The 17,703-nt window shown below is 31.6% G+C and overlaps 2 protein-coding genes across 2 annotated transcripts; both read right to left on the bottom strand.

Moving 5' to 3' along the window:
• Nucleotides 1–877: 877 nt before the first annotated feature.
• On the bottom strand, nucleotides 878–4,871 carry LOC111004054 (O-glucosyltransferase rumi homolog). Its single transcript, XM_022274877.2, has 6 exons — nucleotides 4,596–4,871; nucleotides 4,224–4,408; nucleotides 3,757–3,945; nucleotides 3,163–3,293; nucleotides 2,255–2,402; nucleotides 878–1,318 (listed from the first exon to the last, which is right to left on the bottom strand). Exons 1-6 carry the CDS (start codon nucleotides 4,729–4,731, stop codon nucleotides 899–901), a joined length of 1,209 nt encoding a protein of 402 aa, XP_022130569.2. The 5' UTR covers nucleotides 4,732–4,871; the 3' UTR covers nucleotides 878–898.
• A 486-nt stretch (nucleotides 4,872–5,357) lies between these two features.
• LOC111004011 (isocitrate dehydrogenase [NADP] cytoplasmic) lies at nucleotides 5,358–17,666 on the bottom strand. The gene is made up of 9 exons (XM_022274813.2): nucleotides 17,465–17,666; nucleotides 16,903–17,018; nucleotides 10,162–10,306; nucleotides 8,820–9,019; nucleotides 7,958–8,092; nucleotides 7,615–7,718; nucleotides 6,884–7,034; nucleotides 6,445–6,678; nucleotides 5,358–6,047 (listed from the first exon to the last, which is right to left on the bottom strand). The coding sequence occupies exons 1-9, from the start codon at nucleotides 17,526–17,528 to the stop codon at nucleotides 5,895–5,897; spliced, it is 1,302 nt and encodes a 433-aa protein (XP_022130505.2). The 5' UTR covers nucleotides 17,529–17,666; the 3' UTR covers nucleotides 5,358–5,894.
• Nucleotides 17,667–17,703: the final 37 nt, after the last annotated feature.

Raw genomic sequence — 17,703 nt, 5'->3', positions numbered from 1 at the left:
TATATTAATTCGTATAACTGTTATTATAATCTGCACAGAATAAAAGAAATTGTATAAACCTAATCTGTGCCGCCTTTTGCGTCAAAAAAAAAGTAATTCGAAGTAAATTATGTAACTATTATACGATTTGTTCACTAATTCAGGCCATATAATTGGAAGGAAGGAAGTGATCAGCAACTGTTTGTGGACTGCAATCAATCGTCTTTCTGTCTGAACATTTAAGAACCAAATTTTACCGGCACAGAAGATCTACGACTTTTTTAACACATAACATATTCAATTCCATTCGCAACTTTCAAAAAAGACCAAAACCCTATCTGATATTTAATGTCAATAAATCAACCGATTTTAACACATGCTTCAGTTACATACAATTCCCCTACACGCATTATGTTTCATATTATTTTTATTATTTCTAAATGACATTTAAAGTTTATAAAATATATAAAATTATCGTCTTAATGGTCGTTCCTCCTCCGAAACGGGTCGACCGATTCTTATGAATTTTTTTATGCATATTCAGTAAGTCTGAGGATGGGTTATCTTTAAAATCCCTAAATGTTAAGGCTGGTGCATACCTATTTTTATTTTTTAAATACAATTTTTTTTTATAATACATCATACAAAAATACATACAACCCTTAATTTACTAATAAAAGATAGAGGTTGATCATACGTCAACCTCTATCTTTTATTTATTAAATAAAATCTTATGACTTGAATTCTGAGGTTTATTATATACAGAAAATTCACAGAAAACCCTAAGAAGTTTTCATTCCGGAAAACCGAACATCTTTGGAGTAGCTAGGCATTAAGGAGAAACGAAGTTCGCGGGGGCAGCTAGTATATGAATGAATATGTATTAAAAACACACACATATGTATAACGTATATTTCATTTACACTCTTATAACATCATCGCTTTTAACTACATCATATTTTACAAGTTTCGCATATTCTTTCAACAGCTTCTTCCAAAAACACTTCACATCTTTATCCCTTAGATTATCCCAAATATGTTGAAACCCTTGATTTGCTATACTCTGTGCTAAATCGTCATTATCTTTAAAGTAATTTACATAATGAAGAATCTCCTCTTGTGTAGCGTTAGGTTTAATTGGTACATAATGTATCCACGGCTTTAGTGATGGATAGAAAAATTCCAGCCAATCGTCACCGACGTGAAAGATCAACGATTTGCATAGAAATAAATGTTTGAATCTAAAACTTGCTGCGACGCCTCTATAGTTAAAAAGATACTTGTATTTGCAATGATCTTCAAATGACACTTCTTTCGCTGGTTCGGCGTATAGTGTATCCTGAAAAATTTATGATGAATTTATTTTGAGGTTATAATGATTTATTTATTTGGAAATAAAACAGATACATCTTTACAATAAAAATAAAGTTAAAAATAAAACATAAAATAAACACATTGGATGTATCCACAATAGGTTTCACTAATATAACTATATCATAAAAACAAAATATGACAACAACACATAATACATGGAAGAGTTAGGGCATTAACAGTTGTTTTTTTTTTAATAAAGCAGTAGAGGAGTGCGAAACGGGTCGCTGTTTTTGACAGAATCGTGAAGATTGGTGAAGTGTCAAAGTCATGCGTACGAACGTACTTTTTTTTTCACCGCCGCTTGTGGACACTCACATTGCCGGCTTTTTAAGAATTGGTACGCTCATTTGAAGGACTCTAAGTCGAATTGGTTCGGAAATACTTCAGTGGGCAGCTGGTTCCATATAGTGGTGGTGCGCCGCAAAAAATAAAAAACACTCAGTTGTGGACTGACAGACGTGGAAGTACGGATGATATTTTTTACCTTGAGGTCCGTACCAATTCTTAAAAGGCCGGCAAATCACTCGCGAGCCATTTGACATTATGCGTATTTATGGGCGGTGGTATCACATAGCATTTATTATCAACTTATGGAATTATAATTATTTATTTATTTTTTAATAGATTAGATAGATAATAATTCAATCTACTAGACTCTATTCGACTCGCGTTTACACTACGTCACCGATCTCGTCAAAGAGTAAATACGCAGAATGCGTTCTGTCCCACTCTAACAACCGTATTGGGCGCACCTACATTACGCCATCATATTGTGTTAGATTTTTTCGTTATGGAATTTCTTGATTCGGTCGCCGCGCTCAAAGCCCGCGATATATCTATGCATTATGAGTAAAAATAACTGATTTAGTATCCTCCCTGTAGGATTCGACGTTTAACTTACAGCATCAGATTTCCAGGCTTGGTTCTTCGTATATTTGGCATCTACCAGATCTGGATGGGATCTAGATAATAATATAAGGGCGTCTCTTTCTTCGCTCGTTCTAGAACCTCTAAAGAAGGCTTGTGTCTTCTTTTTTTCCCATGGAACCCTACAATGTGAAGAGATATATGTGTATTTTTGACGTACTTTGATTTACAATTAAAAGAAAGTCTGGAATGGAAACTCATCTCTAATATTTGTTATTAATAACGAATGCAACGTGTGTTAAGATTTTTGAAGCTATAATTGTTTTGGCGCGTTAGTGAAAAATGGTGAGAGTAAACTTTTACGATGCGCGCTCATACCGTCCCAAAAAACCGACACCCTGAAGTTAGTTATAGTCAATATTTTAGTATTTTCTATTGTTAATGTCGTTTTTTATACAAACGAAGAGCAAAGAATAAGACGAAAGATAAAATTTTGAAAAGATTTTTATCTTGTTACGCCAAAGAAGTATAACTTCTAACTTGTGTGTCACACATTTTTTTTTACACAGACGACAACAATACAATAAGACGCTCCGCAAAAGAAGGGCCACAATAGAGACTGATAATAATATATATATATATATTTTAAGTTTTATTTATTGGAATACTCGACTGGTTTTAATTTGCTAATTAACTTGGGGCTCCACTTCTTTGTAATCCCGTATTCTGTAGAATAAGTAAACTAGGTCTGTGACAGCTAATCAAATAAATTATACTTAAGGAGGAAGTATTTCAAGGGGCGGGAAATTCTGCATTAAAATTATCTGTCGTATATACTTTAAAAGATCAAACTGTCAGTATATTTTAGAGGAAATATCTTGCTTTTTCATATAAAAAACAAACGAAATTCATATTGGAAATAAATAAAATTAGATCTCATACTTGTCGGCAGCTTTAGTAATAGATATCCTATGTTGGTCCCAGCGTCCAATACCAGTGGGGTATAAAGATATGGCGGGTCCTCCTTCCCAAAAGCTCCAGGCAGGATACATTATATCATCATAGTCCTTAGTCTAAAAAATATTTCTAATTGAAATAAAATAAAAATTTATTTTTATAAAAACTGTTTTATTGTCAAAATGTTACCATCTCTGCTAAATATTAGAGACACATTTTAGACACATACAAATGTCTTTTGTTTACATAAGTACAACTGATATAAAAGCAACATTTAAGGCAAGTCCCTTTCTATAAAGAATTATTTAAAGATGTCTGTCTACTTCTCGTAGCTATAACTTTCATCAAAAAGGTAAAAAAAATTGATAGCTAAATTTTAATAATTTAAACCTTAGACTGATGATAATGTTTTCTAATTGTTGCAATAACTAAATACTGTGACATCTTGGACCACTATTGGTCACTATATAATAGCAAATTTTGAGAGAATATATGTAAGTATGGGCATGTATATAAGTCAGGATTTCTAAAATAAAATACTTTATTTAATTTCCAACAGTTTAAGGACTATATACATACTTTGCTAAAGGAAAATACAGGGATATTTTTATGTCCCCACTGCCGATTGACTTGAGGCCAGTCTCTTGTATTTATAGATAACTCCATATTTGGTAACTTTGGTGACAATAATTTTAGGTAATGCTCAACTCCAGCACATCTAGCAGGGAAATGGCACTCTTTTTGCCTGTACAACTTGCCATCTATAATCTAAATAACAAAACAAAATATTATTTTATTAACTTAAGATATTATTAATAATATAGATGGAAGGTCACATGTATATAATACTTTCAATGTTTTAGTTTACTAAGAAGTTAGTTTGTAACAGATGAGGTCAAAAGGAATAGAAAGAATATAGAGATTATATAAATACAAAATGATCACTGGACCCATATTCGATTACTAAACTTAGTATTCTTATTGAATTTATTATATGTAGTGGTTAATTTAAGTTAGTTTTATATTAAAAATAGGTAAATACAAACCTGGTATTTAGTTCCCTTATTAATAGCCTTTTCTACCATATCTTTATTTATTCCAGACTGAAATGGTGCTAAATCATTTATAATTACTTGAGCATGGCAAGAACAGTTATTGGAGGAGCAAGGTTTAAATTGGGTTGTGGCTAATTTTATTTCATTTGTAATATATGATGTCCACTCATTTATTTCTGGAATAAGAACATTACGGATTAATATTATTTTAATATATTTTATAATAAACATTGATTTGAACCACAGCACAACACCCATACAAACAAATTATAGTAATTCAGACTTCAGAGGTATCATTTTAGTCGTAAACCGCCGATTGCATGTTCTTTATAAACCTTAGCTGATAATAAAACAGTGTAATACCTTTAGAATATTTGTTCTTAGTTGGTTTGGAGCATTTTGATTCACTGGTGCAAGTTTCAATATTACATTTTGAAAAAGATAGGAGTAAATAATAAATAAATGCAGAAAACCAAAATCTAGAAAACGTGAAACACATTTTGAGTATTTTATATAATTAGGTTAGAACAAAAATATAAAATTCTTAATATTTTAGATTAAATCCCTAAAATAATGTAAACACAAGTAAGGCATGCTTTGTTTTTGTTTACTGTTTTTAATTCGCACTCGGAGAACGCATCACGCAGTCGCACTGACAGTGACATTCCTTTGGCGATGTTTTTAAATTCAAAAAAGGGAACTTTCAAAAACGATTTTGAGTAGAGAAAACTACAGATATGGTTACAGATACGTAATGTAAAATAGTAATGTTACCATAGTGATAAATTGTACAATCCCCAGATTGTCCTGCTTTTGGATCCTTCGTCGCACTATTTTTTGATGTGCATTAACATATGGAAACAAAATAAGCAATAAATCTATTTTATAACCCTTTTGTAAATCTACAAATTTGTCTTACTTTAAAGTTTAAATTGTTGATGCTTTTTTAATATTAGTAAATTATTACGCTCCATGTTTCTCTTTGCTTAAAAGGGTACACAAAAATTAAAAAAAAAAACGTTTTTAGAAAAATATTTTTTATTATATATAGTATAAAACTTATTTGTCAGAAAAATAATAAATATAAATTTCTTACACAAATATAATGAAATAAAATGCGATACATTACTTTAGGTATATATATTGTACAAAATTCAAATTTCTTTTGCGCTTGCTTAAGTACAGAAGTAAAATATACATAGATTACACATTTTAGCTTAGCTAATTTAGCCGCTTAAGCACTGTTTAACTTATGAATATTGCATCGGCCTATGGAAAGAAATAGCACATCCACTTATTTCTAGGACCTGTTATATAAACAGTGATTACTGCTTTAAGTAAAAAGTAGTGTTAGTTCCATATGCATAGAATACTTTTAAGTGATAATAATAACATGAGTTTGTCGAACGAAAGGATGCTTTTCAGCTTTGAAATTTTATTTATTTATTTTATTAGAATTAAGTTTTTTGGTGTTGATTACTTACTTTAAATAAATTATGCTATAATATTTAGTATTTTTTCAGGAGTTAAAATTAATTTTAATTTCTATTAGAATATACCCAATATTTTCGCTTGACAGGCGCGTAGTCACTCCATGTGCAAAGGATGCAGCATTATACCATATTGCTATCTCTTTTCAATAGCCGATTTCATATTAACTTATTACTTTGACAATTTTCGTTCGAGCTGCTCAGCAATTGCTTGCAAGAAGTCCTCAGTGTGTAAATACATGCCTTCCTTGGTATTAGCTAAGCCATGGATGCATATAACCAAATCCTTCGTCATTTTTCCGCTATCAATACATTCGACGCATGCCTGTAAGTTAAAATTATTTAGTAAGCAATATTCTTAAGTTTTTTTTAGTGACGTCTTGGGATCTGTCACATTAAATAAATTGTCTATGTTAAACTATAAATACGTTGTAACCTCTTTGGTATAATATGACCTTAGTATAGGTTTTTATTTTTTTTAGTATAGGTGTTGATATTGTTTTTTTTAATTACTAATTAATTTCATGAAAATAACCAAAAAACCCGGTAACTTTTTATAGAATCAAGTATCGCCGTTTAGCCAGACAATCTAAAATGTCAGGATTTTATACTGTATTAAATATATACATAGCGTTAAATATACACAAATCTTTAAGTCTATTTATTTTTTCTCTATATATTTATGACCATAGACTTATAAATAAAGACCCTAAAATAAATACCTCTTCCAAAGCTAAAGCGAATTTCTCCAACTCAGGCGTGCCATCCAACTTAGCACGATGCATCAATCCCCTGGTCCAAGCGTAAATAGAGGCGACAGGGTTGGTGGATGTAGGTTTCCCCTGTTGGTGCATTCTGTAATGGCGGGTGACTGTTCCATGCGCCGCTTCAGATTCCACTGTCTTACCATCTGGGCACATCAGCACTGACGTCATCATCCCGAGGGAACCATACCCCTATTGTAATTTAGTAAAAAGGTAGGTAGAATTAAAAAAATGACGATGCTAATGCAAAAGTCTGGTATATATATATGGTTTAACGCCTGTTTTACACAAATAACACAGTCATACTGAGAAATAATTATCTATATTAAAAAAAAACAAGAATTGCAAAGATTTAAGTAATTTATCTTCAAATATTGTAGGGGTATTTGTCACCCACCTGTGCCACAATATCTGACTGTACATCGCCGTCGTAGTTCTTGCAGGCCCAGACAAATCCGCCTGAACCTTTAATGGCTTGTGCAACCATGTCATCGATCAGGCGATGCTCGTACCATATCTTGGCATCTTCGAATTGTTTTTTGTATGTGCTGAAATGTTTTGAATTATGAACCATTCGTAAAATCTAATTCAAAGTTGTACGGTTGTACCGTAATCTGTCTCTTTTCATCTTATTGTTAATTAAAAGATAAAACAAGACAGAGAGATGAAGGAGTTTAAGTTTAAGACTGAAATAGATGTTGTAATTAAGTTAAATTTCAAGTCTTTAATAAAACTAGTCAGTAAAATGTCTAGACTTTGGTCTAAACGGGTTTTGTCATTAATCCAATGCTAACACTGTTCAAGTTTTATTTAACGCCCAAACCCAATAACCTATCTCAATCCATTTGACCATCTGAGCTAGATATCTGAATCCAAATATTGATAACAGTGTGCCAATAACCAATCGGCGGATTGTAATAGCCATCATCGATACAAGCTATTCATGGTAGATTGGGTGGTTATTGGAATACAGATAGTAGTAGATCGATCGAATTTCACGGTCAGATTGAAAACAATAGAGATTGTGGATTAATTATTGGGTTCGTGCGTAAGATGGCAACATCTTTTTGTCGAAATATCCTGTCGTCAATTAAATTTTATTTCCATAATGAAGAAAATATTTTTTACCTTTCATAAATTTCTTGGAAGATATCCTTGAAGCGACCATCGTAGCGTTTGAGAATTGTATTCTTCGTTGACAAATACAACGGCCATTTCTTTTGTAAGGCAACCTGTCAAACACACTTGACATTAGAAGAGCTTCGAAACTTCATACAGAATAAAAATGGTTTGACAGCTCAGGCAATCGGCTAACCGAATTGATAAAAGGTAAAATCTTTGTGCAGGATGCATCAAACGCAAGGATATTACTAAATTAATATAGAAAAGTCTTTATTAAAAGCAATAAATGTCCAGTTGTTCCACGCGACCTCAATTAAATGAAATAACTATTAAATACTACTAGATTTACCTGAAAACTGGAATGAGCGAAGGCCATGATAGATTCGTCAGTGTTGTACATTCCCATTGCAACTCCGGGAACTTTGAAATCATAAAGCAGGTGCTTCGACACGGTTCCATCTTCTGTTGTGTAAACTAGTTCCACCTGTGTTTTCAATTATATAAAATTCAGGAATTATTATATTGTTATAAATTAAGTTTATTTGGTTTAAAGTAGGAATAAGAACACAAGAAAGTCTAACACGTTTTTAATCTATGGCACATATTTAGCACCAACACTTGACACTTTACTCTTGACTAATGACGTCTGTCAAAAGTATGCTGTTTCATTTCAAAATATGAGTTTCTAACTCATACAGCATATTAAGTTTTCATATAAAAATAAAGTATTTAAGAACAATATAATTTTGGGATTAAATATATTATTGTTACGATATCAAATGACAAATGTCTTCAAAACCAAAATTATATTTTTAGACTGAACTCTTAGTATAAATAATATAACAAAAGAGGTATTTTTTCTATAGCTTTTATCAATTTTTTTTTAAATGAAAATACTTAATCCTAAAAATAAAACAGAAATCACCTTTATGCAGTTTAACACGGTCTTTCGGTTACAAAAGCATATTTGATTTAAAATTTTCCACCATTGCGTGGAAAGAACTACGCTAAAACACGGTGTTGCCATTACTTGCTTAAATTTTTTTCTATAAATTCTTTTTATTTTATTTAAAGGCACACGATGTTAAACCATAACTAATGGGTAAAAAATGGCCAGAAGCTTCTGAGTAAGTTGCCAGCATTAACAGTCCTTACGATTACACAAAAACCGCTGGTACGCCGCAAAAGATAATAATTATCTATTCACTCACCTTTCCGGGCTTAGACACAACGAAATCCTGGGCCTTGTACTGATCTCCATGGGCGTGACGACCGATAACAATAGGCTGGGTCCAACCGGGTACGAGACGAGGTATGCTCTTGCAGAGTATGGGTTCACGGAACACGGTACCACCCAGAATATTACGTATGGTACCATTGGGGCTCAGCCACATCTTCTTGAGTTTAAACTCTATAATTATAATTGCATAATTAAATACAGAAGAGGTCGTTCAATTGGCACTTTCATAGTAATGGCGAAGGTACAAAGTGCACATGTCAGAAGTGAAACTTCTTTGTAAATTAATTATTACTAAAGGTAAAAGCCCCAATAGATGACCATGTATCAATACTGGAACGACAAATACATGGAGTGATCATGTATATGATCACTCCATGTATTTGTCGTTTTTATCTATATTCACACTGTTTACACTGTTTTACTGTATACGTGCTAATGATAATATAAATCAATAAAAATCTTTCAATCTGCGTTTAGTGCATAATACGTTATGCGACAGAATTGCAATCTAAAGTTCAAATATAACAACTAAAGGAACACATCAACTAATAGCGTGTATTTTTTATCGATCTCCCTTTCTCTCTCTCTCTCAATAGGTCTCAATCGCTCCCACCCTTTTCTTCGAAAAAACGCTGCATATGTTCGTGACGCAATATTATCATTATAGACCTATATCTATACATAGACATAACACTTATTACTAACAAAACACACACACAAAAACATACAAAATAATAAAAGAAAATAAACAAAATAATAATAAAAAAAAGAATAAGAGATACTTTATTTTAGAACAAGGTATTTTTTAGGTGCGCCTCATCAGTAAAAATTTTACTCTCATGCGCCTAAAGAAGTTCCACTTCCACGTGGAAATGTTAGCATTAATGCTCTGCCAATGGGACCTATTTCTATTTGTGAGTGCTTATATTAATTTATTATTACATGATAACTTATGAAGAGGTCCAGATTATATTTTTTATGTGCGTCAACACGATTCGACGGGCTACTGGCATAGCCCTACTCAAGAAAATATATCACAAAACAGAAATCTACTGACAGTGGTTATACGTCACTCATTTTTTAAGGGCCTGTTTCACAATGTCCGGATAAGTTCCAAATAGCTATGCAACACATAAATTATTCGAAAGATAAAAGTTCCAAATAAGATACTTCGAATTTCATGACGTATAGCGCTATCTGACAGTCGTGAAACGCAAAAATACTATTTATCCTACCAATAAGTAACAAGTAGCTTATTTGGAACTTATCCGGACATTGTGAAACAGGCCCTTAATGTCATAATTTAAACATACCTTCAACTCGTTGTTCATCAGGTGTGATAGTCGCGCACTTGATGCCGACATTGTGCTTTAGAATTGCGTGCGCAGCGTCGATTGTTACTTGGTCGTTGGTCGCATCACGGTGGGGTAACCCCAGGTCATAGTATAGGCAGTCTAACTGAAAGATATTTTTTATTTACTTGTACTGGAAATCCTTACAATTATATAATCCTAAGAGCATGGAGTACCAAATAACCATACGTGGGTGGCGGTTATTACCTATCACTTGCTTTGAGATGGACGTTTGGAGGTGGAAGCTAAAGATTCCTTGAACAGCTAAGGAAACCAACATGTCCGTACTAGTCCAGTATATTACCAGTACCAGTAAATTAAAAGTTATTATTAGTCAATTCTTAAAAGGCCGGGTGAGCCTCCTGCCCGTTTGCCCCCCGTTCTATAAAAAAAAAACATTTAATCCAAGTATTGATAGTGTGCCAATAACCAATTGATGGATTGTAATCGCAATCTGTCGATACAAGCTATTCATGGTAGGTCGAATCGGTGTATGGATACCTTTGTATGATATGACAGTTCAACTGTGCCAATATCCTCTTAAGATTTAACTTACACCACTTGTTAAAATAATTAAAAAGCTATTTGATATGTTTTAAACATAGTCATGTATATTTTAATATTATTTGTAAGGTTTTATTTACTTTATTTGGTTTATAATGATTATCAAATATAAGTGAAAAGAGCGAATGGATTGCATTCTATCCCTCGCCAAAAATGGAGTGTCTTCGTATCTTTTTATCGTTTCTGGCTTTGGTTATTGGGATGCAGATAGGAGATCGATCGTCTGTCACGGTCTGATCTCGGATTGTTTTTAATCTGAGATTGTGGACTAATTATTGGGTTCGGGCGTTCGAGTAATGTTAGAAGAACACCAGTTCCTTTTCTGTTCTCAACTAATTGAAAATATTGAATGTTCGATGCACGGATTGTACTTTGTTGGCACCGTTTGCGACCTAAATATCAACATAGATGTGATTTGAATTTTGAGAACGATATCAATCACGTAATCGCACGCTTACAAAAAACCATTTTACTAAAAATATAGCCAAAGATGGAATACATATTATATAATGTTTAAAGAACTTTATTTCTCAGTACAAAAATGTATTTTATTTACCTGAGAAACTTAATATGTATACAGGAGTGGGATACACGTCGCCATTAGCCGTCTCAATTTTAGTCTACTATGTTCACTCTAATCTTTCATGCCTTTTTCAATTTGTCAAACGCACCAATATTGCTAATTTAGATTTAGAAGGAATTGATTAAATAATTACACACCCTCATACTTAATAGACTTCTTCAAATAATTTGTACGCGGCTTCGGCAAGATAAGCAAACTCGCTCGACGAGTATTGCGTGTATTGTGAGATGTGTATTTGATTTTTTTAAATGATAAGCTACTACGGAGAGAGTTATTATTTTGACGTGACAACGTCTTATAAATTGGTTTGCCGGGTGACACTTCAAAAAACTGCGTTACGCTCCGCTCACGTTATGCGCTCACAATGAGAGCGAGTGAGAAGCACGCGTCCCTTCCACTCGGGCATGGTTAGCCCGCCTAAGAGCGAGAGAGACAGACATAAAAAGTGATTTATCCTTCTTCCTACTAAACGAATGAATATTTACATTAAAATTATTTTACCACTCAAGTCGTTGTCACGTAAAACTTTCGCCCGTATACCGACTTTACAGGCAACCAATTTTTTTTTAAATTAAGATTCCTACAGGTGCTATAATCATATAGTCGTTTAATCGTCATAAGTTTGATTTCTTGGTAGTTTATATTAGTCTGTGTTAAAAAATTGTATCTAAATAATGCTTTTATTAATTTATAAAAGCATAATAAGTTCATATACGTATCTTTTTGTTATAATTCATGTGAAATAAATAAAATGTAGTTTCATTTTATACATGAGAATATAAATCATACATTGAATAATAAGTATGAGGTGGGTACTTAATAACGTTATCGGCTATTACGACCAAATATGAGATTATAACAGATTTTGACTGTATACAAATATATATAATGTATAAAAAAAAATTTAACTATGAAGCTAATCTCACACTCGAATTTATTGCGATACAAAACAACAAGAAATACAAGAATTACCAAAGTCACTTTTCGCAGTAGGTATTAAAAAGTTTATTCTTAAATAATTAATAAGATATTGTATTTATTACAATAGAGGTCAATCGGTTCGACAAGAGCTATCAAGACATAGATAATGATATAAACAGTTCACCATAGATCATAGATCGGACACAATCGGCATCTCATGTTCTCTGTGAGTTTATAGTAGCGATATGTTGTATCCTGTATATTTTCTTTATTTTTTAACATTATCGTATCGAATGAATAAATAAAAGCGGACCCAACAAAATGTATAGAAATCTAGCATAGATCTGTCATCTGATTCTATCGTCGTGATTACGGAACGATGCTTGCGACCCTGTTAGCTATTTTATTGTCACTATATAGATATTAAAAGAAAACTTCTTTAGTTTGATATATATAAACTAATGTTAGTTATATAACTCAAACATTTATATTAGGTCCCAAAGACAGCTATGTAAACTAAATGAAGTTAAAAAAAATCAGTGGCGCTACAACCTCTTTGGGTCTTATCCTCAGATTTCTGAATCTGTTTCATGATCATTTTTTAAATCTAATAGGCAAGTTGGCGATCAGCCTCCAGTGCCTGACACGTCGTCGACTTTTTGGGTCTAAGACATGTCGGTTTCCTCACGATGTTTTCCTTCACCGTTCGAGCTAATGTTAAATGCGCACATAAAAAGTCCATTGGTGCACAGCCGGAGATGGAACCTACGACCTCAGGTATGAGAGTCGCATGCTGAAGACACTAGGCCAACACAGCTCTTAAAAAAAACAAATTAAGTTACATATAAATATTTAAGGTAATAATTAAAAGCGTAAAACAAATAAAAACAATCATCGTACACTTGCACCCAAATCCCAATATGTACTGAGCCCTTTTGTTTTTAACACACCTGTTTCAAATTCTCGTTTCTGATAAGTGTCATTTAGAACGATGAACCCTTTAGATACGCCAAGTTTGTTCTTAGCGTCGGAAACCCTCTGAGTACCAACTTTGTGTGAGCTCATGTTTAAAATTTTTAAAGCATTCAGCCGAACGTCCCGGCTAAATATATAATTTAGTTAGCGGTGGTCTTTCGGCTTTAACAACCCATAAATAAATCTAGTTACAGTTTTTCAGTCATGCGTCGCACTACCCCTAATTTTATGTTATTTATAAGCTCTTGCATTAAGCCGTATAACTATCTGTTGTATATTTTCATTTCGTAATTAAATCATCATTATTCGAGTCGATTAACTTTCGCGTGCGCTTACATGTACGCGTAAATGAAGTATTATGTTATATAATTATAATATGTATATGTTGCATACACTGCTATTGTCTATCGCCAAATGTGATAGCAAATTAAGAATAGTTTCTAATATAAGAGATATTTTTTTAGTTGAAAGACAGCAAAGACGGTGATGATAATGATGATGTTAATTTATTTCTAATGGGAAAGGCAAACAACTTACAACTTACTTGGCCATACAACCAGCCAACCAGGTCTTGTTTGACAATTCGAGATCGTTAATTGGCATTTGGCGCCAAAATCACAGGACAGATCTAGCTCTATGGAGTGACAATTTATTTGTCAATTCATTGTCATTCAAACAATACTGATAGCGCATGGGATTGAGCTGGCATCGCCATCTCTTGGCAGAATAAAGCACAAATAGTTTCTGTGTTTAATAGATATTTTATTTGCTTTAACAATTCAATGGAGGTGTGTATAATAAAATTTCTAGGTTTGTGTAGTAATTAGACGTGTATTATTAATGTTATTAATAAATAAATCAGTTCATATATCATGCTTATCGATGAAAGATTACGTTTCATTTCTTTACATACAATTCACCATTACAATTTAAATACGGATTGTACGACTATTGCGAACATAATTTTCCGTAATGTACAATCAATCTGGCATCAATTAATGAAGTCAAACAAAATATACATAAAACAAAGACAAGATAATTCTATGTCTATGTAGATTCCAATACATTTTTATTCGGTTTTTTTTCGTCATTTTTTAAGGTCTGTAGACTGTATGAGCCAAGCTGTCATTTTACACACTCAAGCTTTCTTAGTTTTATAATCGTCGTTACATAGTGATTAACATTTGATTATTTCGCATTAATTCTTATGTTTATTTATTTATTTCTTTACACTTCGTTGCAAAGAAACACAAATAACACAATACATAAAAATTACAATTACAATAGACATATGTTTATTGGAAGAGCGCAGCGTATAGTTAGAAGGACCTAAGAATTTGAAATGATTTTTGAGATAAAAAGGGGTTTTGGGATTGAAAAGAATTAAATATAGAAGTTGAAGAATATTAATTATGTTGTACGTTTCATTGATATACAATTTACGTTTTTCATTGATATGATTTAACCTACTAACTTAATAATGAAAACATTTGTTAACGTATATTCTAAATTAATGAGATAAATAGGACCTTGGAAAATAACTCTTACATTCCGATATAATTAAAAATACTTGAATCCATATTTGTTTGTAACGTTATCAATGCAAGATATAATATCAAATCGTATTATTTGCCGCTTATCACTGGCTTACTGGGGCAAATGTTTGAACTTTTTCAACCGACGTAATGCAGTGATATTTCATTATAATTATATATTTATCATGACTATTGCTTTAAATTTAAATCTTAAAATCCTTATTATTCGTTATAATACAATCAATATAACAAACAGAGAGAGAAAAAAGGTTTTTATTCCTAATACTTACATTTATTTAGTTCGATGACTTTTCATTTTGCAGGATATTTACACCTTAAATATTTTTTTTATTTAATTTACATACACTGACATTTTCAGATAAAGAAAGAGAAACTAATCTGTAGCGGGCATAAAATTCAAGATTTGAAGTTTAAGTAAAATTATGACACGAGTCCATGCAAAAATTCTGTGGATACAAACGATTCCCTATAATTTTGCAATTTGCAATACTGTATTGTCGACATAAACCAGTCTTGATGTATTTTAAGAAAACATGTTTTAAGTTACCGTTATAACTTAATGAACTTTTATTTCAAAATAAAAACAACGAGGACGACTTTTAACTTAAACTGTAAGGTATTTTTAATACTAATAACGGACACTATTCAAGCAGTTAAAGCTAAATTTTCGGTTTATTAAAAACTGTAGTCATTTTCTTAAAAAAACAGAAATTATATTTTGGCGATTAAAACGCATTTCTAGCTAACGTTGTGAACCAACGAAGAAGATAGATAAATAAAATTACATTGCAATATTTTAGTATTAAATTGTCACTATATAAAAAACTATTCATGGTTTACTTTATATCAGAAAAGTACAAATCAAGTGGGCGAACTCCAGTCGCCAACGAAAGAGAAAATCTTTAAATAAAATATCAACTTATAGCCGTTTTTCAAGTTGTTTGTTGTTTTGGAAAGGTTATTGCTCCCCAGCATATTTAGAAACCAGCTCTTATTGTTTTGAGACACAGAAACATGTTCTGTCATAAAATACATCTCTTAGTTGATATACAATTTCTCATAGTAAATATATTAAGTGTGAACATACAAGATGGAAGTGCAAGAGCAGACTCATTCTTGTCAATTAGAACTTTGTTTTTAGGTTTTTTTATTTTTTTTATACTTGTAATATAGTTTTGCTATCCACACTACAAAATGAAATTTTTGAAACTCTTCTATACAAGTGAACATATGACTTATAAGAATAAGATAATCACGACCATATTAGTAAGAAGCAACACATTGCTTTGGTTTTTGAGGACTGGTCTCATAACAATATTATTTTAATTGCTTATAAACTTTTGTTTTTGTGGCTAAACCTGCATGGCATTAGCAAATATAGTATGTATATTTAATGCAAATAATACATGAAAAAAAAATTTTTATAATATGCAACACATGAACACTTGTAATAAAAACTTTATAGGTACACATAACATATTTGTTGTTAGCAAATATGCGACGCGACCGGATCAATTAACTTTTATTATCTTAAATGGCTTCAATGGACTAGGTTATTGTAGGACACTATATAAATGTTTGTAGTTTTGACCCAAATTGTAAGGCATTTTATTTTTTAAATTTAAAAAACAGAACATGACAATAACATTACCATTAAAAAATATAGTATGTAGACATCACAATTCCAGAATCACTGGCAACTGGATGACTTGAATTTTTTTTTTTGGAACTCCAAACTGTCAAAATCCTTAACCCATAATCATGTAGTCATTGATTTAACTACTATGGTAATTTACTAATTGTCTCTTTGACATATAATTAAAAGATAAACAGATAAACCTACATTATGACATATAATAATATGTTATTTTAATAAGCAAACAAAGAAAAAAAAACTTAAACTAAAATTGTATTATAGTTTAGGTAAGGGAAGCTAGATGATATGATACTTCACTATTAACTAGTAAAATTTAAGTAGGATGGGGACTGGTTCTTGTTTTGTTTAGTCTTGTTCTTGGTAAGACAAAATATGAGAGAGTAAGTGCTAAGGCCCGTTGTAAGGGCATGAAATCATATGTAAATGGGAAATAAAAAAGTACTTACTTTTACATATGGAAATATTAAGTTTTCTTTTATCTTTTCCCAAATGATACGGGTCATTTCATCTCCATCCATTTCCACCACAGGTTTTGAGGCAACCACTCGTTTAGCAGTTCCATCTAAAAAAATTGGTGAGCTGAATGAGTATGACTTAGTTATTTTTATAAAAATTAATTAAATTTATTAAGCATTTGTATTTTTTTTTTTATTTAATTAATCCCATTTTTTTATTGTGATTTTAGGTGAACCAATTGTGAAAGTACATAAGCAGTATAATACGATAGTGATTCTAGTTAGTATCCAATGATGAATATTATGTGTGTGAAAACATGTGTGATAAATTAAATATAATCTACATCTAAAATATTATTAGTATAGCGCGCATGAAATACAAATATTAATTTATTATATAACAACAATTTTTCCACAACTAATAATCATATAAATCTCCTACCCTCGTCATAAAAAAACCTACATGTAAAAAGATCGACATTAAATATTGTTATCTTTATTTTTATTTGAATTATTTCCAACACCATTCAACTTTATAGTAAAAACTACTTACAGTTTCTTGTTGAATTGATTTGTTCTGTGAGCGATTTTAGAAATCTTCTACCGTTTACGGCCATAGTAGAGGTAAAAATTTTAGTTTAGTTTTTGACTTAATTTAATAAATGTGCTTCGTATCTAATATTCTAATCAGTCTATAATTTACGCTACGAATAACTTCGTGTGCACTGAAGTTGTGCACAGGGTAGATAAATGTGTACGTGTCTGCCTACTTTATTTACATTCTGATACATA

The sequence above is a fragment of the Pieris rapae genome, chromosome 23 (genome assembly GCF_905147795.1).
Source record: "Pieris rapae chromosome 23, ilPieRapa1.1, whole genome shotgun sequence".
Taxonomy (NCBI): domain Eukaryota; kingdom Metazoa; phylum Arthropoda; class Insecta; order Lepidoptera; family Pieridae; genus Pieris; species Pieris rapae.
The sequence above is the reverse complement of the archived record's forward strand: the minus strand, read 5'-3'. Positions and strand labels throughout refer to the sequence as shown.

What these genes read in the sequence shown, in the direction of transcription:
- LOC111004054 (XM_022274877.2), bottom strand. Translation starts at nt 4,731, where the DNA reads ATGTGTTTCACGTTTTCTAGATTTTGGTTTTCTGCATTTATTTATTAT. An exon ending in TAAGAACAAATATTCTAAAG is followed by an intron (nt 4,409 to 4,595) that starts GTATTACACTGT and finishes TTCTTATTCCAG; the next exon opens with AAATAAATGAGTGGACATCA. An exon ending in ATAAGGGAACTAAATACCAG is followed by an intron (nt 3,946 to 4,223) that starts GTTTGTATTTAC and finishes TTTGTTATTTAG; the next exon opens with ATTATAGATGGCAAGTTGTA.
- LOC111004011 (XM_022274813.2), bottom strand. Translation starts at nt 17,528, where the DNA reads ATGGCCGTAAACGGTAGAAGATTTCTAAAATCGCTCACAGAACAAATC. An exon ending in AATCAATTCAACAAGAAACT is followed by an intron (nt 17,019 to 17,464) that starts GTAAGTAGTTTT and finishes CAATTTTTTTAG; the next exon opens with ATGGAACTGCTAAACGAGTG. An exon ending in TAATATTTCCATATGTAAAA is followed by an intron (nt 10,307 to 16,902) that starts GTAAGTACTTTT and finishes AATATCTTTCAG; the next exon opens with TTAGACTGCCTATACTATGA.